The sequence below is a fragment of the Carcharhinus amblyrhynchos genome, chromosome 7, assembly GCF_965287045.1.
Source record: "Carcharhinus amblyrhynchos chromosome 7, sCarAmb.v2.hapA, whole genome shotgun sequence".
NCBI lineage: Eukaryota > Metazoa > Chordata > Chondrichthyes > Carcharhiniformes > Carcharhinidae > Carcharhinus > Carcharhinus amblyrhynchos.
The window spans coordinates 69,270,147-69,285,431 of record NC_137330.1 but is presented as its reverse complement, the minus strand read 5'-3'; the positions used below and the strand labels follow the sequence as shown (position 1 = coordinate 69,285,431).

Below are 15,285 nucleotides of genomic sequence, written 5' to 3'. Positions count from 1 at the left end.
GCGTGATTCAACCTTCATTTTGTAATCACTTTCTATGAAGAACTGCTTTGCCTCTGTCAATTTTCCTTAGAGTATAATCAAGCTGGGGAATACAGTGGGGAAACGTACGCACCACATTCCCTTTGGAACAGTCAGAAAATATCTGCCTCGGGTGCATTCAATACAAAATCTTTCGGGCTGAAATCTCCTGGTCCGCTGGGGCTGGGCTTGGGGGTGGAGGTGAGCAGGAGCTGCATGTGGTCAAAGCCCAGGCAGATTCCTGCTATTGGGAACCATGGAAACATGTGGTCAATTGCACTGGTTAATGTCCAAATAGGGGTGATTTTGGGGCCTTGCTGAAGAATCACCTCTTCATATTCAAAAGCCAGTAATTCAGTGGAGACAGCCTCCCTGCATCAGACTGGGTGGCCATCACAGCTGGAAAGTCCAAGCCCATGGGCTGTGAACAAGAAAAGCTGCAGCCACAGCCCAAATGATATACTTGGAGGAATGTCCCCTCTGTTCCAAGGGGCCTACTAGTTTCTCCCCTCAGATTCAGTTATCTGATTTTATGCCTCTAAGGGCACCTCCATGGTGCTCAACCTGCCACAGTAGTGAAAGCGCTGCCGAGGCTTCAGAGCTGAGCCCAGCCCTCTGACTGAGCTGGTATCAATGGTCCACCAGCCATCCTTGGTGCAGAGAAGGTTGATTAGGAGGCTGCGAATGGGGAATTGCTGATCCGATCTTACCCATGGTAGGCTCTGGATACCCAGTTACTCTGACGGCAGGGTCCAATGCCTGCATGAAAATGCTGCTCCATGGGTCACTTTAACATTCATATAATGTTGTTCCACAGAAGTTATAAATAGTTGTCCTCACTGTAATTTCATGCAATAAAACATCTAACACAGAAATGGTGATCACAATTAGAAGTGAAATCTTTGAAGGCTGGAGTTATAATAAGAGTGTAAAATACTGAATGTTGCCACAATCAGATGGCAAAATTTCTTGGTCTCTAGCATGTTGTTCCTCACACAAAGGCACAATACTGGAATGGGAGCCACCTCATGCAACAGTTTATGGCTGATCTTATTCTTCCTTCAATTCAAATCCTAAAAGCAATCTTGATATCCCCCAAACCTGTACATGTGTTGCATCTATGGAATTGCAAGACATGAAAAGTTAGAATTGGCGCAAAGCCCTAGAACTTTGGGAGGGGGGGAGGGAGGTGTGTCTGGAAATTGAAGGTTGGGTGGGTGAAGGGAAAATGTTGACTGAGGAAACATTGCTCTTATCCCCTAAAGTGATCAAACTGTAAACAGGCAAGCAATACACCTGCCTGAGGTTGGCTTGAATATGATAATCAGGATCCCATAACAGTTACTGGAACCCAAATACAATTTTTCTGGATCACGTGAAAACTCCTCATTCATCTTCCTTCAGACTATCATCCAACCAGGACAAACTGAACCATCTCAGCATGATAGCCCATCAATTTTCTACCTCCCCCAAAGCAATAAGCCTACCAGTGTTATGTTAAAAAGGCCTAAACCCCAAAAGATCTTGGAGTCAATCAGACAGACCATTCTGCCAACATTGTCCCAATTACGGGCACTACATGAAAATTGTTTGCATGATGTCCACCTTGCTTCATTCTTTCCCATTGACATTTAATAGCACTGCAAACCTTATAGATTTTGTGCAATTATAGCTTGTTGTTTCTGTGCTTCCAAAATTCTCGTAACAACTAATGAAAGATTCAAGAAATTATACTTTGTCCCAGGGATTGTGTCAAATTAAAACAAGTTAAACATTCAAATTAATGCTGAATTAATCTGAATATATCTGCTTTCACTCCAATTTATGTGATGTACGACAAGGTCTTGATGTATGACAAGGCATTCCCATCTCTGAGTCAGAACGTTGTGTGTTCAAACCCCAGTGCTGGTTTTAAGCAGATGAACGAAGTTCATTACTGAGGAGATGCCACTTTGTCTGAGGTGCATTCCTTTAGATAAGACATTATGCAATCTGTCTGTTCAGCTGATATATCCCAGAGTATTATTTATAGATGATCAGGATGCTGTCCCAATTTTAACATCAGCAATCTTTCCTCAACACATCCTTCAAAATGTAATAACATAAACCATCTATTATTCAAATTCATTTCTGATTTAAGACAAATCATCAATTTTAATACTGAATAGAATTTGACAAAGTTCTCCCTGTACTAATTAAACACTTTTGAATTATAGAAATATAATGAAGCAATGATTTTAAGGATTTAAAAAAAATCAGAATGACTGTACATTACTGGAAATTATAGGTTTAAGCTGCTGAACTATTTTGAACAAAATTGTAGCATTTTATTAAAATGGTTTGATGTTTTAATCAAGGAACATTTTTAGATTGTATCAATGGAGACTTTTTTTTGCTGGAAAGTAAGATTAGTATGATTTCATTAATCACAGATTGGCTCCTGACCATCGCATGGAACCTATGCAGTTATCCTTACCAGATTTGCAAGAGTCCACAAGGTCATCTTCCAGTACAACCAACAAAGATCGAGGTATGCTTCCTACAGACAGCCTCTGAACCTAATATTGAACCAAGACAGGCATGTAAAGAATAATGCAAATAGCAGTTCTGCATACATATTCTGCAAAGATATTTTGGCCTTGGAGGGAGTGCAGAGGAGGTTTACTAGGCTGATACCAGAGTTGAGGGGGTTGAGCTATGAGGAGAGGCTGAATAAACTAGGCTTGTACTCGTTAGAGTTTAGAAGAATGAGGGGAGATCTCATTGAGACGTATAAGATGATGAATGGGATGGATAGGATAGAGATGGAGAGACTCTTCCCGCTCAAAAAAGACAGTAGGACTAGGGGGCACAGCCTCAAGATAAAGGGGGGGCGGTTTAGAACGGAGTTGAGGAGGAACTTCTTCACTCAAAGGGTGGTGAATCTCTGGAATTCTCTGCCCGTTGAAGTGGTGGAGGCTGCCTCGCTAAATATTTTTAAGACGCGGGTTGATGGGTTTTTGATAAGAGAGGGGATTAAGGGTTATGGGGAGAGGGCGGGAAAGTGGAACTGAGCCACGACAGATCAGCCATGATCTTATTGAATGGTGGGGCAGGCTCGAAGGGCTAGATGGCCTACTCCTGCTCCTATTTCTTATGTTCTTATGTACATATCTAATTTCACTCCACTGTTCATTTCACATACATTTTAATACTCTCTACTTCAAACAACTATTTTCTTTAAAAATAACTTGTGATTCAGTTTCAGCAACTGAGGCAAAGAATTCTACATTCTCGAAGTATTTTTCCAACCATTCCTTTAAGATATTTTGTAATTATCTTTATTTATGCCTTATTGTTACGATCTCACTGACCAGTAAAAGCTGTCCTTGATTCCTCCCACAATGTAACACACCCTAACATTGAAGGTTATGTTGTGTCACCCATTAACCAGGTTAGCTTTAATCTAATCAGCCTGAATTCTTTATAAATATTGTATCCATTTGTTTCAGTTTAGTCAGAGTAAACTTACGCAACACATTTCCAGTGTTTTCATATCTTTTCTATATAAATTGGGGCATTGTACAAGTTTGCTATTACCTCATATTCTTACAGCAACTTCTAGCATCCGTACGTCTGCAGTTAAACTTGGAACTTCGTAAGTTACTGCAAGAGATACCCTGCTCCTCCAGAGAAGTTATAGCATCTTATCAAGAGATTGGCATTCACAAATATGGAATTCTAAATGGGAATTTGCAATTCTTAAATGCACCAGAAAACGTTAGGGCTTGTTGATTTGAATGCAACTGAATTTTTAAAATAGTACTGTAAGACTAATTACTTTCAAATAAGACGACAAAAATTGTTACCAATTATTCCTTCACATTTTAATTATCATTGGAGATACTTTAAAAAATAATTAAAATATTTTTGCTTTCTGGTTATCCATTTCTCTCTCTCTTAATCTGTTTTTCTTTCACTTTCTGTACAAGATTTGACATTGAATTAAACATTCTAACTTTTACTTTCTGCTTTACACTTTGCATGGCTCACTAAGGATTCTTCAATCTGACTGGTTACAGAGACATACTACTCACACAGGTCCCAGATCTTCTACTCTGTTGCCTGGGCTGATTTGTGAACATGTGGCATGAAGCACTGCCATGTATTTAATGTAATTCCCCAAAGAAGGTGAATTAACTGTAGTTATTTATTTTGCTTTTCCTCCATTCTTTAGTCACTATTTTTTCCTCAGAGGATGGAGGCCCAAGAGCCAAATTCACTCTACTGGTAGATGAGGCTTTCTGCAAACTGCACATGTTGGAAAATTGCAAGGGCTCTGGATGGAAATCTGGGTGTAGCATACCTGTGTCCCATTGTGTGCCCGTCTTCAAACATGTCCTAATCTTATTCAAATAAATCCCAGAATCGGATCCCCTCACCATTTTTAAATGGCTCCAGAGTTGTCTTGACTCCACAGAAATCCTTCCTAATATAAAGAATGGGAATTCAGGCTATCTGACCCACCTCCAGCATTTGGTTTCATATTCAGGTCTAAAAAGGCACCATGAACCACACTATTATACTGAATCTTACAGACAAACATATCTGTTAGCTGAGAATTATATAGTATATTTTTAATATTAATGACAATGAAAGGTGGTGTTTTTATAGATCACCTGTTCCTGAATTTTGATTTCTTGGTAGTCTCTACAATTCGCTGGAGAGGATGAGGACCCAGATAGGCAGGTGAATTTCACCGAGTTGCAACCTTCTGGATTAGGGCAGGATGTAGGACGGCAGATGGTGTAATGTTGTTCAAAGTCTGCAGTCACCGTGAAGATGTGTCGGCATTTATTACACATGTACTCATGTTCAAATTCTAGCACCTTCACCATTCCAGTACGTATGACTGTCCCAATAATTGAAAGGAAATGGCTCACATCTCTGGTTTTTGGAATGCGATCCCTCGTCAATTCAGGGCAAAGTGGTAATCCTGACAAATGAAAAGACAGATATGATTAATGCTTTACTGAAAAAGATGAAATTATAAATGAATCTGTGCTGACAACCCTTTGTCATTCTCTGGAAAGAAAAAGATTCATTTTACGTAGGGTTCTTCTTGACCATAGGGCATCCCAATTGTTTTAGTGAGCTGGTTTTAAAGAACTTTTGGAACATAGGAAAATGGAACAATCCATTTGGTCTTGCAAACATCAATGATCAAGTTTTTTAAAGTTACATTATTTAAGGAATAAATATTAGAGTCGCAGAAATCTACTGTTCTTTGACTGGTATCACAACATCTTTCATGTCTTTGAAAGCAGGTAGGCCTCCAAATTTGCATATACAAAGGGGCTACTTTGTTTTATTCATTCATGGGATGGTGGCATTACTGGCTGGGCCAACATTAATTGCCCTTGGACTGCCTGACTTGCCACAACATTTGAGGGGACAGTTAAGAGTCAACTACATTGATGTGGGTCTGGAGTAACATCCAGGTCAGACCAGGTAAGGATGGCAGATTCCCTTTCCTGAAGCACATGTGTGAACCAGTTGAGTTTTTACAACAATTGACAATGGTTTCTTGGTCATCATTGATCTTCATTTTAGCTATTTATGGATTTCAAATTTTACCATCTGCTGTGGTAGGATTTGAACCCATATCCCCAGAGCATTACCCTGAGTCCCTGGATTGCAACACTTGATTATTAGTCCAGTGCCTCTCCATGTTCCTGTTTCCGGTATAAACCCTGGACTCTGTGCAGAAATCTGTACCAATTTGGTGAGGGGCATACTTCTATTTACATGTGCACTCTGCCAGCCAAATAGAACATGTAGATGCCTTTTTAATGCCTGAGTGTGTGCCAATGAATTTCTCAACCTAGAGTTCTGCTCAGAGCCACTTTGTTTTAATTTTTTCATGGGATATGGCGTTGTTGGCTGACCCAGCATTTATTGTTTATCCTCAATTGCCCTCGAGGAGGCAGCTGAGAGTCAACCATATTGCGGTACCACCCTCCGACTAGCAATTATCTATGCCTGGGTCCATCTACGATTCTGGGCCTAGGATGGTCTAAAACCGACAGGAGCCACCCCCTCCCTGCTGACGTTGCCAAGGAATGAAGAGCTATCAGCCTCTGGTTGGCTGGCAGCTCTCGGCACCTCTTTCCCAAAGGCCCTTGATCTCCTAGAAGGCTCGCCACTACCCAATATAGCAGGTCTCCTCGAAAAGAGGCAAAGATCCCAGTTGCGTCCATTAAATACTAACCATAGTTTCCTTCCCGCCCGCAGTAAACATAAGAAACAGAATATGAAAATTGAAGTTAATAACAGTCAATGGTAATGATCACACTACGATAAATTTCAATTCATGGCTGATGTTATGGTTTAGTATTTAATCTAACCTGAAATTCTCACGTGAAGGTTCTGTTTCATCACCAAATCATGTGGTTTTGGATATGACTGCAGAATTGTCATGGTTGCTCTGTGCAGCGCATTGTCAAATATCGTAAACAGTTCATTAGGAAACGCATTTAAGTATTCACCGATTTCCATGCTGATTTCAAACAGTGTCAGTGCATTCACAATGACCGGATAGTGAGCACCATTATCTGGTTCTTGCAGAATGTGAACGATATCATTTCTGTGGAGCTCCACAACATATGATTCAAATACTTGTCCAATTAAGGCAACTTGTTCTGGATTCAGATGCATTTTTCCTATTTGGAAAACAGAAGGATGGGGGAATTATAAGCTTGAAATGTAGTTTACTTAACTATGAACAGTGAATGCTGTTACAGCACTTAGTCCAGTACTTCTGGATGGGAAAAGTAGCCAAAAAAAAACAGAAAATGCTGGAAAACCTCAGCAGGTCTGGCAGCATATGTGGAGAGAGAAACAGAGTGAATGCTTCAAGTCCAATATGATCCTTTTTTGGAACCCTTCTTAAGGATTCAAAGTTAACTCTGTCTCTCCACAGATGCTGTTAGACCTACTAAGTTTTCCCAGCGCTTTGTTTTGTTCGGATTGCTAGCATTCACAATATTTTGCTTTTAAGTATGCAAAAGTAGCATTTGTCCCTAAACAAAAAAGATTTTAAAAACCATACCTCTGGAGCAATATAAGCCTAACGTAGATATTTATCTTAAACTGTCAATACACTTTGCAACCCACTTGAAGTTTATTTAAAGTTTATTTATTATTGTCACAAGTAGGCTTACATTACCACTGTAATCAAGTTACTATGAAAATCCCCTAGTCGCCATACTCTGGCACCTATCCAGGTACACAAAGGAAGAATTTAGCATGGCCAATGCACTTAATCAGTACATCTTTTGGGCTGTGGGAGGAAAGCAGAGCACCCGGAGGAAATCCATGCAGGCACGGGAAGAATGTGCAGTATCTGCACTGACAGTGACCTAATCCAGGAATCAAATCTGGGCCTGGCGCTGTGAGACAGCAGTGCTAACCACTGTGCCACCATATTTCATCACATTCCTATTGAATTTGATCATGCAGAGTTATGAGTACATTTATTAATTAGCCTTACAAATATCGTAGTAAAATTTCTAATCTCAGCAGATGGGCTGAAGCAGAGTATAAATGTTTGCATTGCTCACAGCCCCACCACAAAATTGCATCAAGAAAAATTAAGAGGTGATCATTCAAATACACTCTGCATTGGTTTCAAATTCATAACTGCTATTTTTTCCTCCAATGAGAAATATTTTCACTACCACAAACACTTTATTTTAAAAAAGCAGTTAAACTGCACATTTTGCCTATAGAATTGTGTAGATCTTAGCATCAATTCAGCATCAGTTTATTACTTTCTATAGAGTGAGACCAGGTAGAAAATGTAATCTTGCGGCACTCAGGTCACAACATACGTCCAACTAAAAGCAAATTTTAAACAATCAATCAACAGGGCAGCAGAAACTTTTAGAATATTAAAGAGTTAGTTGACTGATGGAATATAGGCACAGAGCTTCATATGCATCTCCCACAGAGGGAAGTGCTGCAGCTAAAGTGATTTAACTCAGTAAATTCCCTCCCTCATTAATAAAGGTGTTAGACCGTAAAGTTCCACTGAGCATTAAAAATCCAAGCAAAAGTTAGAGGTCATTCAAAAATAGCATTTCCACAAGAATAATCATGAGCTAATTCATACACACGATGGATCATGGAGTACTCTTGTTATCATTGCCATTACTTACCAAACTGAGTTTAATAGAATCTTTACCAGCAGCAAACAGAAGAAACTAATCTTACCACATCAGCCTGATCAGCAATTGAATCCAAGTCCAAAGATGAAAGTATCTAGCAAGGTAAGTTGTGTAATGGTTACAGTGCTGGAGTCATAATCCCAAAGCCTTGGGCTTGAAGAGCCACATTCTGAAAGTAAATTTATTACATCTAGTCACTTGAGGACTGGGCACCAGAACAAAATTGCAAGCTTCTAGACTGCCCTAAAAATCCAACTGGTTGATAGATGTCCTAAAGGGAACATTCCACCCCTACTAGTCTGATCTACACATGACTTCAATCCAGCAATACAGACAAACCATTCAGTTCACAGTTGGAAAAATGTCTACTAGAGCATAAGTCATAAGGGTGGCCTTGAAATATAGATCTCATTCCAAGAATTGAATTAAATTCCTGTCAACTACCCATTATAGAAGACATAAAAAGGAAAATCATGCTTGACAAACCTGGTGGAATTTTTCAAGCTTTGTTACTAGCAGGATAGATAAGAGAGAACAGTGGATATGATGTATTTGGATTATACAATACACTGACATGGATTGAGAATTGGCAAACAGACAGAAAACAGAAAGTAAGGATAAATGGGTCGTTCTCAGGTGGCAGGCTGTGACTAGTGGGACCGTAAGGACTGAGCTTGGGTCCCAGCTATCCTCAGTTTACATCAATGATTTGGATACAGGGACCAAACGTAACATTTCTAAGTTTGCTGATGGCACAATGCTTCGTGGGAATGAGAGTTTTGCAATGGATACAAAGAGACTTTAAGGGAATTTAGACAGGCTAAATGAATAAGGGAGAACATGGCAGATGGATTATAATCTGGAAAAATATAAATTTCTCTAGTATTTGTTAAATGGAAAGAAATTAGGAAGTGTTGATACCTAAAGGGACCTGGGTGTCTTTATTCATAAGACACTGAAATCTAACAATGCAACAAATGATGAGGAAGGCAAATGGTATGTTAGCATTTATTTCGAGAGAATTGAATATAGGAGTAAGGAAGTCTTCCTGCAATTGTACAGTACTTTGATGAGACCACACCTGAAGTATTGCATGCAGTTTAGTCTCCTAGAGAGTGCAACAAAAATTCACCTGACTAATCCCAGGGATGGTAGAATTGTATTTTGAGAAGATACTGAGGAAACTGGGCCTGTATCCTCTAGAGCTTAAAGAATGAGAGAATGAGACCTCATTGAAGTGTAAAAAATTCTTACAGAACTTGGCAGGGTGCACATAAAATGGATATTTCCCCTTGTTGGGGAGTGTGGAATGAGGGGCCACAGTCACAGAATAAGAGGTAGGCTATTTAGCATTGAGAAGAGGAGAAATTTGTTCAGTCAGAGGATGGTGAATCTTTGGAATGCTCTACCCCAAAGGGCTGTGAAGACTCAGCCACTGAGTATATTTGAAGTAGAGATCAATAGATTTCTAGAATCAATGACATCAAAGAATATGGGGACAGTGTGAGAAGACGGTGTTGAAGTAGAAGATTAGCTTTGATCTAGTTAAATGGCAGAGCAGGCTCAAGGGCCGAATGGCCTACCCCGCACCCATGTTCCTACTGTATTTACATGTCCTTCCAGTGGAGGTACTGTAATACTATCACTGGTTGGAGGGTCCAATTAGGACATCTCATTTCTTCATTAGCATTATAAATATAGAAATAAATATAACAGAAATATAAAGTTAAGGTCAGAACAAAGGACTATATGGGAATAAAACTGGATCTATGCCATCTGATTCAGTTACCCCAACATTAACCCTACTCCACCAGAAGACATTTAGTCTTGATTCTGGGGTAGGATTAGTAAATTTGTGGATGACACAAAGATTGGCCTGGTGGTTAACAGTGAGATTGAGCATCTTGGAGTACAAGAAAATGCAGATGAATTGGTCAAATGGGCAGATAAGTGGCAGATGGAACTTAACCTGGAAAAGTGCAAGGTGATACACTTTGGAAGGAATAATTTGACAAGGAAGTATTCAATGAATGGTGTGACACTAGGAAGGTCTGTGGAACATAGGGACATTGGCACGTTTGTCTGATCTCAGAAGGGTACGTTAGTAAGGTGGTGAAAAAGACATATGGGACATGTGCCTTTATCAATCGAGAATAGATTACAAAAGCAGGGTAGTCATGTTGGAGTTGGATAGAACTTTGGTGAAGCCACAGCTGTGTGCAGGAAGGATGTGATTGCACTGGAAGGGGTGCTGTGGAGATTGACCAGGATGCAACATGAAATGGAACATTTAAGTTATGAAGAGGGGTTGCATAGGCTTGGGTTGTTTACGATGGAGCAGAGAAGACTGAGGGGCAACTGATCGAGGTGTACAAGATTATGAAGAATATGGACAGAGTGAATAAGGAGCAGCTGGTCCCCTTGGTCGAAGGGTCAGTCACGAGGGGACGTAGGTTCATGGTGAGGGGCAGGAGGTTTAAGGGGAATGTGAGGAAAAATCTTTTTACCCAAGGGTGGTGGCAGCCTGGAATGTGGTCCCTGGGAGGGTTTTAGAGGCAGGTTGCCACACATCCTTTAAAAACTACTTGGATAAACACTTGGCATATTACAACATTTGGGGCTATAGGCCAAGGGATTAGGTGGGAATTCAGGTTGTAATTTGTTGGTGCAGACTCAATGGGCCTCTACTGCACTGTATGATTCTATATTCAATGTTACTGAAGATATGTAACAAAATTTCCACTGTTCTACCCTGTCATTGTTCACAAGTTTGTTTGAACGTTACAACCTCCTCCTGCCATACAACTTCCTCACATCATTCTTCCAATTTGGCCCTGTTTTATATGCCCCTTCCTTGTACTCTTAGTGGCAGGACCCGAAATTCCGGCTCCATTTTCAAAAAAAAACCTTCTCAAAACCCAGGTTTTGGTTTAGATTGTGATCACAGCTCCAATCTCTATACGTTCCTTTGATTCACTGCTATCTTTTTAATTTTCCTCCACAAATCAGGATGGATAGGATATGATATCTATAAGTGCTACTACACAAGTTCAAGCTGTTGTTTCACCCCATACAGTTTCCTGAACGGTCATGTCCCTTCACTTGCAGCAATATTCACACTTCCATATCGTTTTCTACTTAGTTTTTGTCATTAGACTCGTATTATTTCACACGTCCAATATTGTGACGTTAGTCCCAGTTTACCACATGAAAGAAACCAAATAACCCGACCCTCTGGTGAAAGTGATGATTATGGCTTGCAACCGTTTCCTCGAGTGCAGGCAGGCACACACACACACACTGTGCTGATGTCGCCACCCGCTGCTCGTTCCAGAAATGACATCAACGAGGAGAACCCTACATGAGCAGAAGGCTCCATTAACAGGACAAGCCTTCAGCTGCAGCAGCGGCTTGCCGCTGGAACTAGGACCCTGGCCTCGCCGCAGAGCCCAACGCATTGTCCCGTGACATCAGAAAGGGGGGGAAACCCGGCTCCGTGACGTCACAACGAAAAGAACCCGCTTTACATCATCAGGAATCCCGTGTCGTCACAATGGCAAACACAGGGGTGAAGGACCCAGACAGCAGCACTCCGCAGTAACAATTTAATGAACATTAGAGTTGCACAGTAACAGCAATAATAAACATTAGGATTGCACAGTAACAGCAATAATAAACATTAGGATTGCACAGTAACAGCAATAATAAACATTAGGATTGCACAGTAACAGCAATAATGAACATTAAGGTTGCACAGAAATTACCTTCAGCGGCCACCCAGCCACAGCCACTCTTCATTCACATCTCCCGCCAGCCGCTTCACCAGGGAGAGTAACAGGAACTAAAACAGGGCGATTCTCTGGCTCCTCTTACTGCTTCACTGCTTCTTCAATCATTCCGATATCAGCCAAAGATCAATAAATTACAGCTCACTGGGATGACAATATCGGATAGTGAACACAGCAATGATTCTGCATGTGAGGAATTGAAGTCCATAATATTCCCCCCTCTAACTCAGTGGTAGGTTCCCAGCGGTTACATTTGAGCGCGCGCTCAGTTTCACAGCAAAATAAACACGGTTAAGCAATTTCCAATCTCCAAAAACCTGCATTTTAAAATTGAAAGTGCATTTTTGTGTCCTAATATGTCTTTTGTACGCAAATTTAAAGAATCTGTTGAACAGGAAAAGTATTTGAATTTCTAAAGCGCCTTTATCCTCAGGATGTGTCACTGTCAAATAAAATACACTTTCTGAAGTGTAAGCAGTGTTCTAACGTATGGCTAATTTGCAACTGGCAAAATTATACAAAAAGCATGATGTTCATACATACTGACTAGAAACGAGGGAAAGTTCCTCTGCTTTTCAAAGCAGTGCAACAAAAAAATTGGGGACTCGTCAGAAAACCACTTGTCTCAGTGCAGTCCTCCGTTTTTCTTTAACTCTTACCTTGTTTCGAAAGCTGTTCACTGCCACGCCGGAAGACCCCCAACCCGGGTGGCCAGGGACTTGGCCCCGGCACTGCCCCCTAGCATAAAAGCAAATTACTACAGATTGCTGCAATGTGAAACTAAAATAGTAAATGTTAGAAAATATCAGCGGATCTGATAGCATCTGTGGAAAGAGAACAAAGCCAGTGTTTGGAGTCTGGATGACCCTTCGTCAGAGCTGAAACCAAAAAAGTTAGAAAATTTATGCTGTAAGCGTGTGTGTGTGTATTGGGGGAGGGGTGTTAATAGCAAAATATGTCAGAGAAAAACAAAACAAAACCTAGTACTGTCTTAAAATCTCTAAGGAACAAGAGTTTGTAAAGAATATTCAGTCTGACAAGCCTCAATATCAAACCGTATGGAAGTGGGGTCCCTTCTTATGCATTCCTGGAGAAACTTCAGATAAGAGGCTAGCTGATATAATTTTATATTTGGCACCCTAAGACCCTTTCAAACTTAGAATTTGCAATTTGGCCAGTTTTAACTAGGGCTTCTTTTTGTTCCACATAAAGAAGCTAATAACTCCCCATTGATTTTCTTCAGGTCCTTAGTAGAAAGTGAAATTGGTAACATCTATAGCGAGTAAAGCAACCTTCATAATCATTGCTATCCTGCCCAAACATTATATCGGTAAGGAGGTCCACGATGTAGATCAGACTTTATAGATCTGAATAATGAGATAAAATTTGCCCTGTGCAACTGGCAGAATGAGGGAAAATATATTTTTAAAATTTTATATATGAAAATATGCTTAAATTTTATGAAAAAAAATTCTATAAAAATAGCTAAATAAGTAAATCCAGAAGGGGGAGAGAGCAAGGGAGGATGTCTCCCCCTAAGGCTTCCTATAGCATAGCAGCACACCAAGCAACATTTATTTTATAATTTTAAAAAACATTTATTTTATAGTTGCTTGTTGGCCTTTTGGCCAAGATGAAGTGTCGTATCGATGTGCTGCACTTGTTTGAAGTTATGAGGTTACACTGAGGTTTCATGTGAAGCAATATTTTAAAGAGGGGTCTTTTGGCTAAGATGCAAATGAGATCAAGCCTTGGCTGAGGTGCAATGCCTGTTCCAATCAGTTTGGATTATGTAGATCAAGCACAAGACAGGAAGTGGTTCGACTGTCTTGTCAGCTTGAATCTGGAATGCTTCACTTACTGAGACTCTGAATTGAAGTTTGATTGAATTCAATTGGATATATAAACAAAAAAAAATTTTATAACCTTGAAAGGTTATGAGATAACCCAGGTAGCGTGGATGCATAGTGGTTAGGGCTGCTGCCTCTTAATGCCAGGGACCCAGGTTTGATCCCAGCCTTGGGTGAATGTCTGTGTGAAGTTTGCATGTTCTCCCTGTTTCTGCATGAGTTTCATCCGGGTGCTCTGGTTTCCTCCAACAGTCCAAAGATGTGCAGGTTAGGTGGATAGGCCATGAAAAATTGCTCCTTAGTGTCCAAAGATGTATAGGTAAGTGGAAAGATATCCACTTTCTACTTTTTGATAAAAAACAGTGATCGGAATCATATCACCATTCATGTTGGTGGGATTTTCCTATTCTGCTGCAATGGACAGAGATTTGGCTGGCCGCCAAATGGCTGGCAAAATCATGCCCAGAATCTTGTTACTTTTAATGCATGATGTGTTGTCTCCCCAGTACATTCCACGAGCAGTTTTCAATGTTGCTATGCCATTACCTATTCAGTACAAAGGAATGTAGGATATCAACACAAGTTGGCCTTTTACCTGAAACTGATTTTCCCCTCCTGCTCAGCAGTGTGTCATAACTTGCCTCCCACATCCCCAGTGTGCAGGAAGCACTAGGATATATAGTCATTTTCTAACAAAATAAACTTGTCTGTACCTTTACAAGAACACCAGTTACTAACTAACGATTCTGTAAACGCAAAATGAAAAGAACCCACAAGGACTATTTTAAACAATCAAACAAATAGTCTTAAATAGTTAACTGTGAGAAGGTTTTCCTCCCTGAATAGGGGGCCTTGTTTGACTAAATAAACATACATTCCGTACTTATAACAAGAACTCTCCCATTTCAAGAAAGGAAAAATAGAAATGTTACATAAAGAAAAGGGAACAAGGTGCCATCTTTGTAATCTAACCTCATCTATTAAGATTGAAGTCAGAAGCCCAATTCCAAGCTGTGGTGCCACTCGTATTTAATATAATGAGAGGAATTGAACCCTATTATTAAGACAGGTAACCATTCTTCTCCAAGAAAAGGTTCTGCATTATCACCTGGCGGACGAGTTCTGAATCAAGTTGGTTGAGGTTTTATTCGCATCAGGCTTATTTGGCACTCTGCAACATCTAATCTCCTTAAATTATTATGATTCATCCGAATAGACCTCATATTCAAATCACTCTAGGGTCTCAGTCCTCATTCCCTCTTCAATTTCTTCCAATATCTCGGATCTCTCACCCCAACATTATTCCCTAGTTCAAACACTTGTTATATAAGGCACATTGGAACAATTTTTAACTTTATTGCTGTTTATGTGTAAAACAAAGAAATAATTAACCAACACAGAAATATTTTTACCTATATTGGA

General features: G+C 40.2%; 2 protein-coding genes across 3 annotated transcripts in view; one reads left to right on the top strand and one right to left on the bottom strand.

Moving 5' to 3' along the window:
* mcm9 (minichromosome maintenance 9 homologous recombination repair factor) overlaps window positions 1-12,703 on the bottom strand; it is a 41,137-nt gene extending 28,434 nt beyond the window's left edge. Inside the window, exons 1-5 of one of the 2 annotated variants that reach the window (XM_080192552.1) lie at window positions 12,673-12,703; window positions 11,990-12,157; window positions 6,405-6,719; window positions 4,677-4,993; window positions 2,495-2,576 (exon numbers count right to left, since the gene is read on the bottom strand). In XM_080192552.1, the coding sequence (XP_080048678.1) occupies window positions 2,495-2,576; window positions 4,677-4,993; window positions 6,405-6,719; window positions 11,990-12,023 (748 nt within the window). In that variant the 5' untranslated portion in view covers window positions 12,024-12,157; window positions 12,673-12,703. Of the gene's footprint in view, window positions 1-2,494; window positions 2,577-4,676; window positions 4,994-6,404; window positions 6,720-8,271; window positions 8,391-11,989; window positions 12,158-12,672 lie in introns of those variants that run through there. The other variant, XM_080192553.1, reaches the window with a different exon arrangement.
* Window positions 1-15,285, top strand: part of LOC145345031 (G-protein coupled receptor family C group 6 member A-like) — a 178,147-nt gene that overhangs the window by 106,873 nt on the left and 55,989 nt on the right. The window contains exon 5 of the mRNA XM_080192556.1: window positions 2,451-2,548. The gene's annotated coding sequence lies outside the window, so the exon portion shown is untranslated. The remainder of the gene's footprint in view (window positions 1-2,450; window positions 2,549-15,285) is intronic.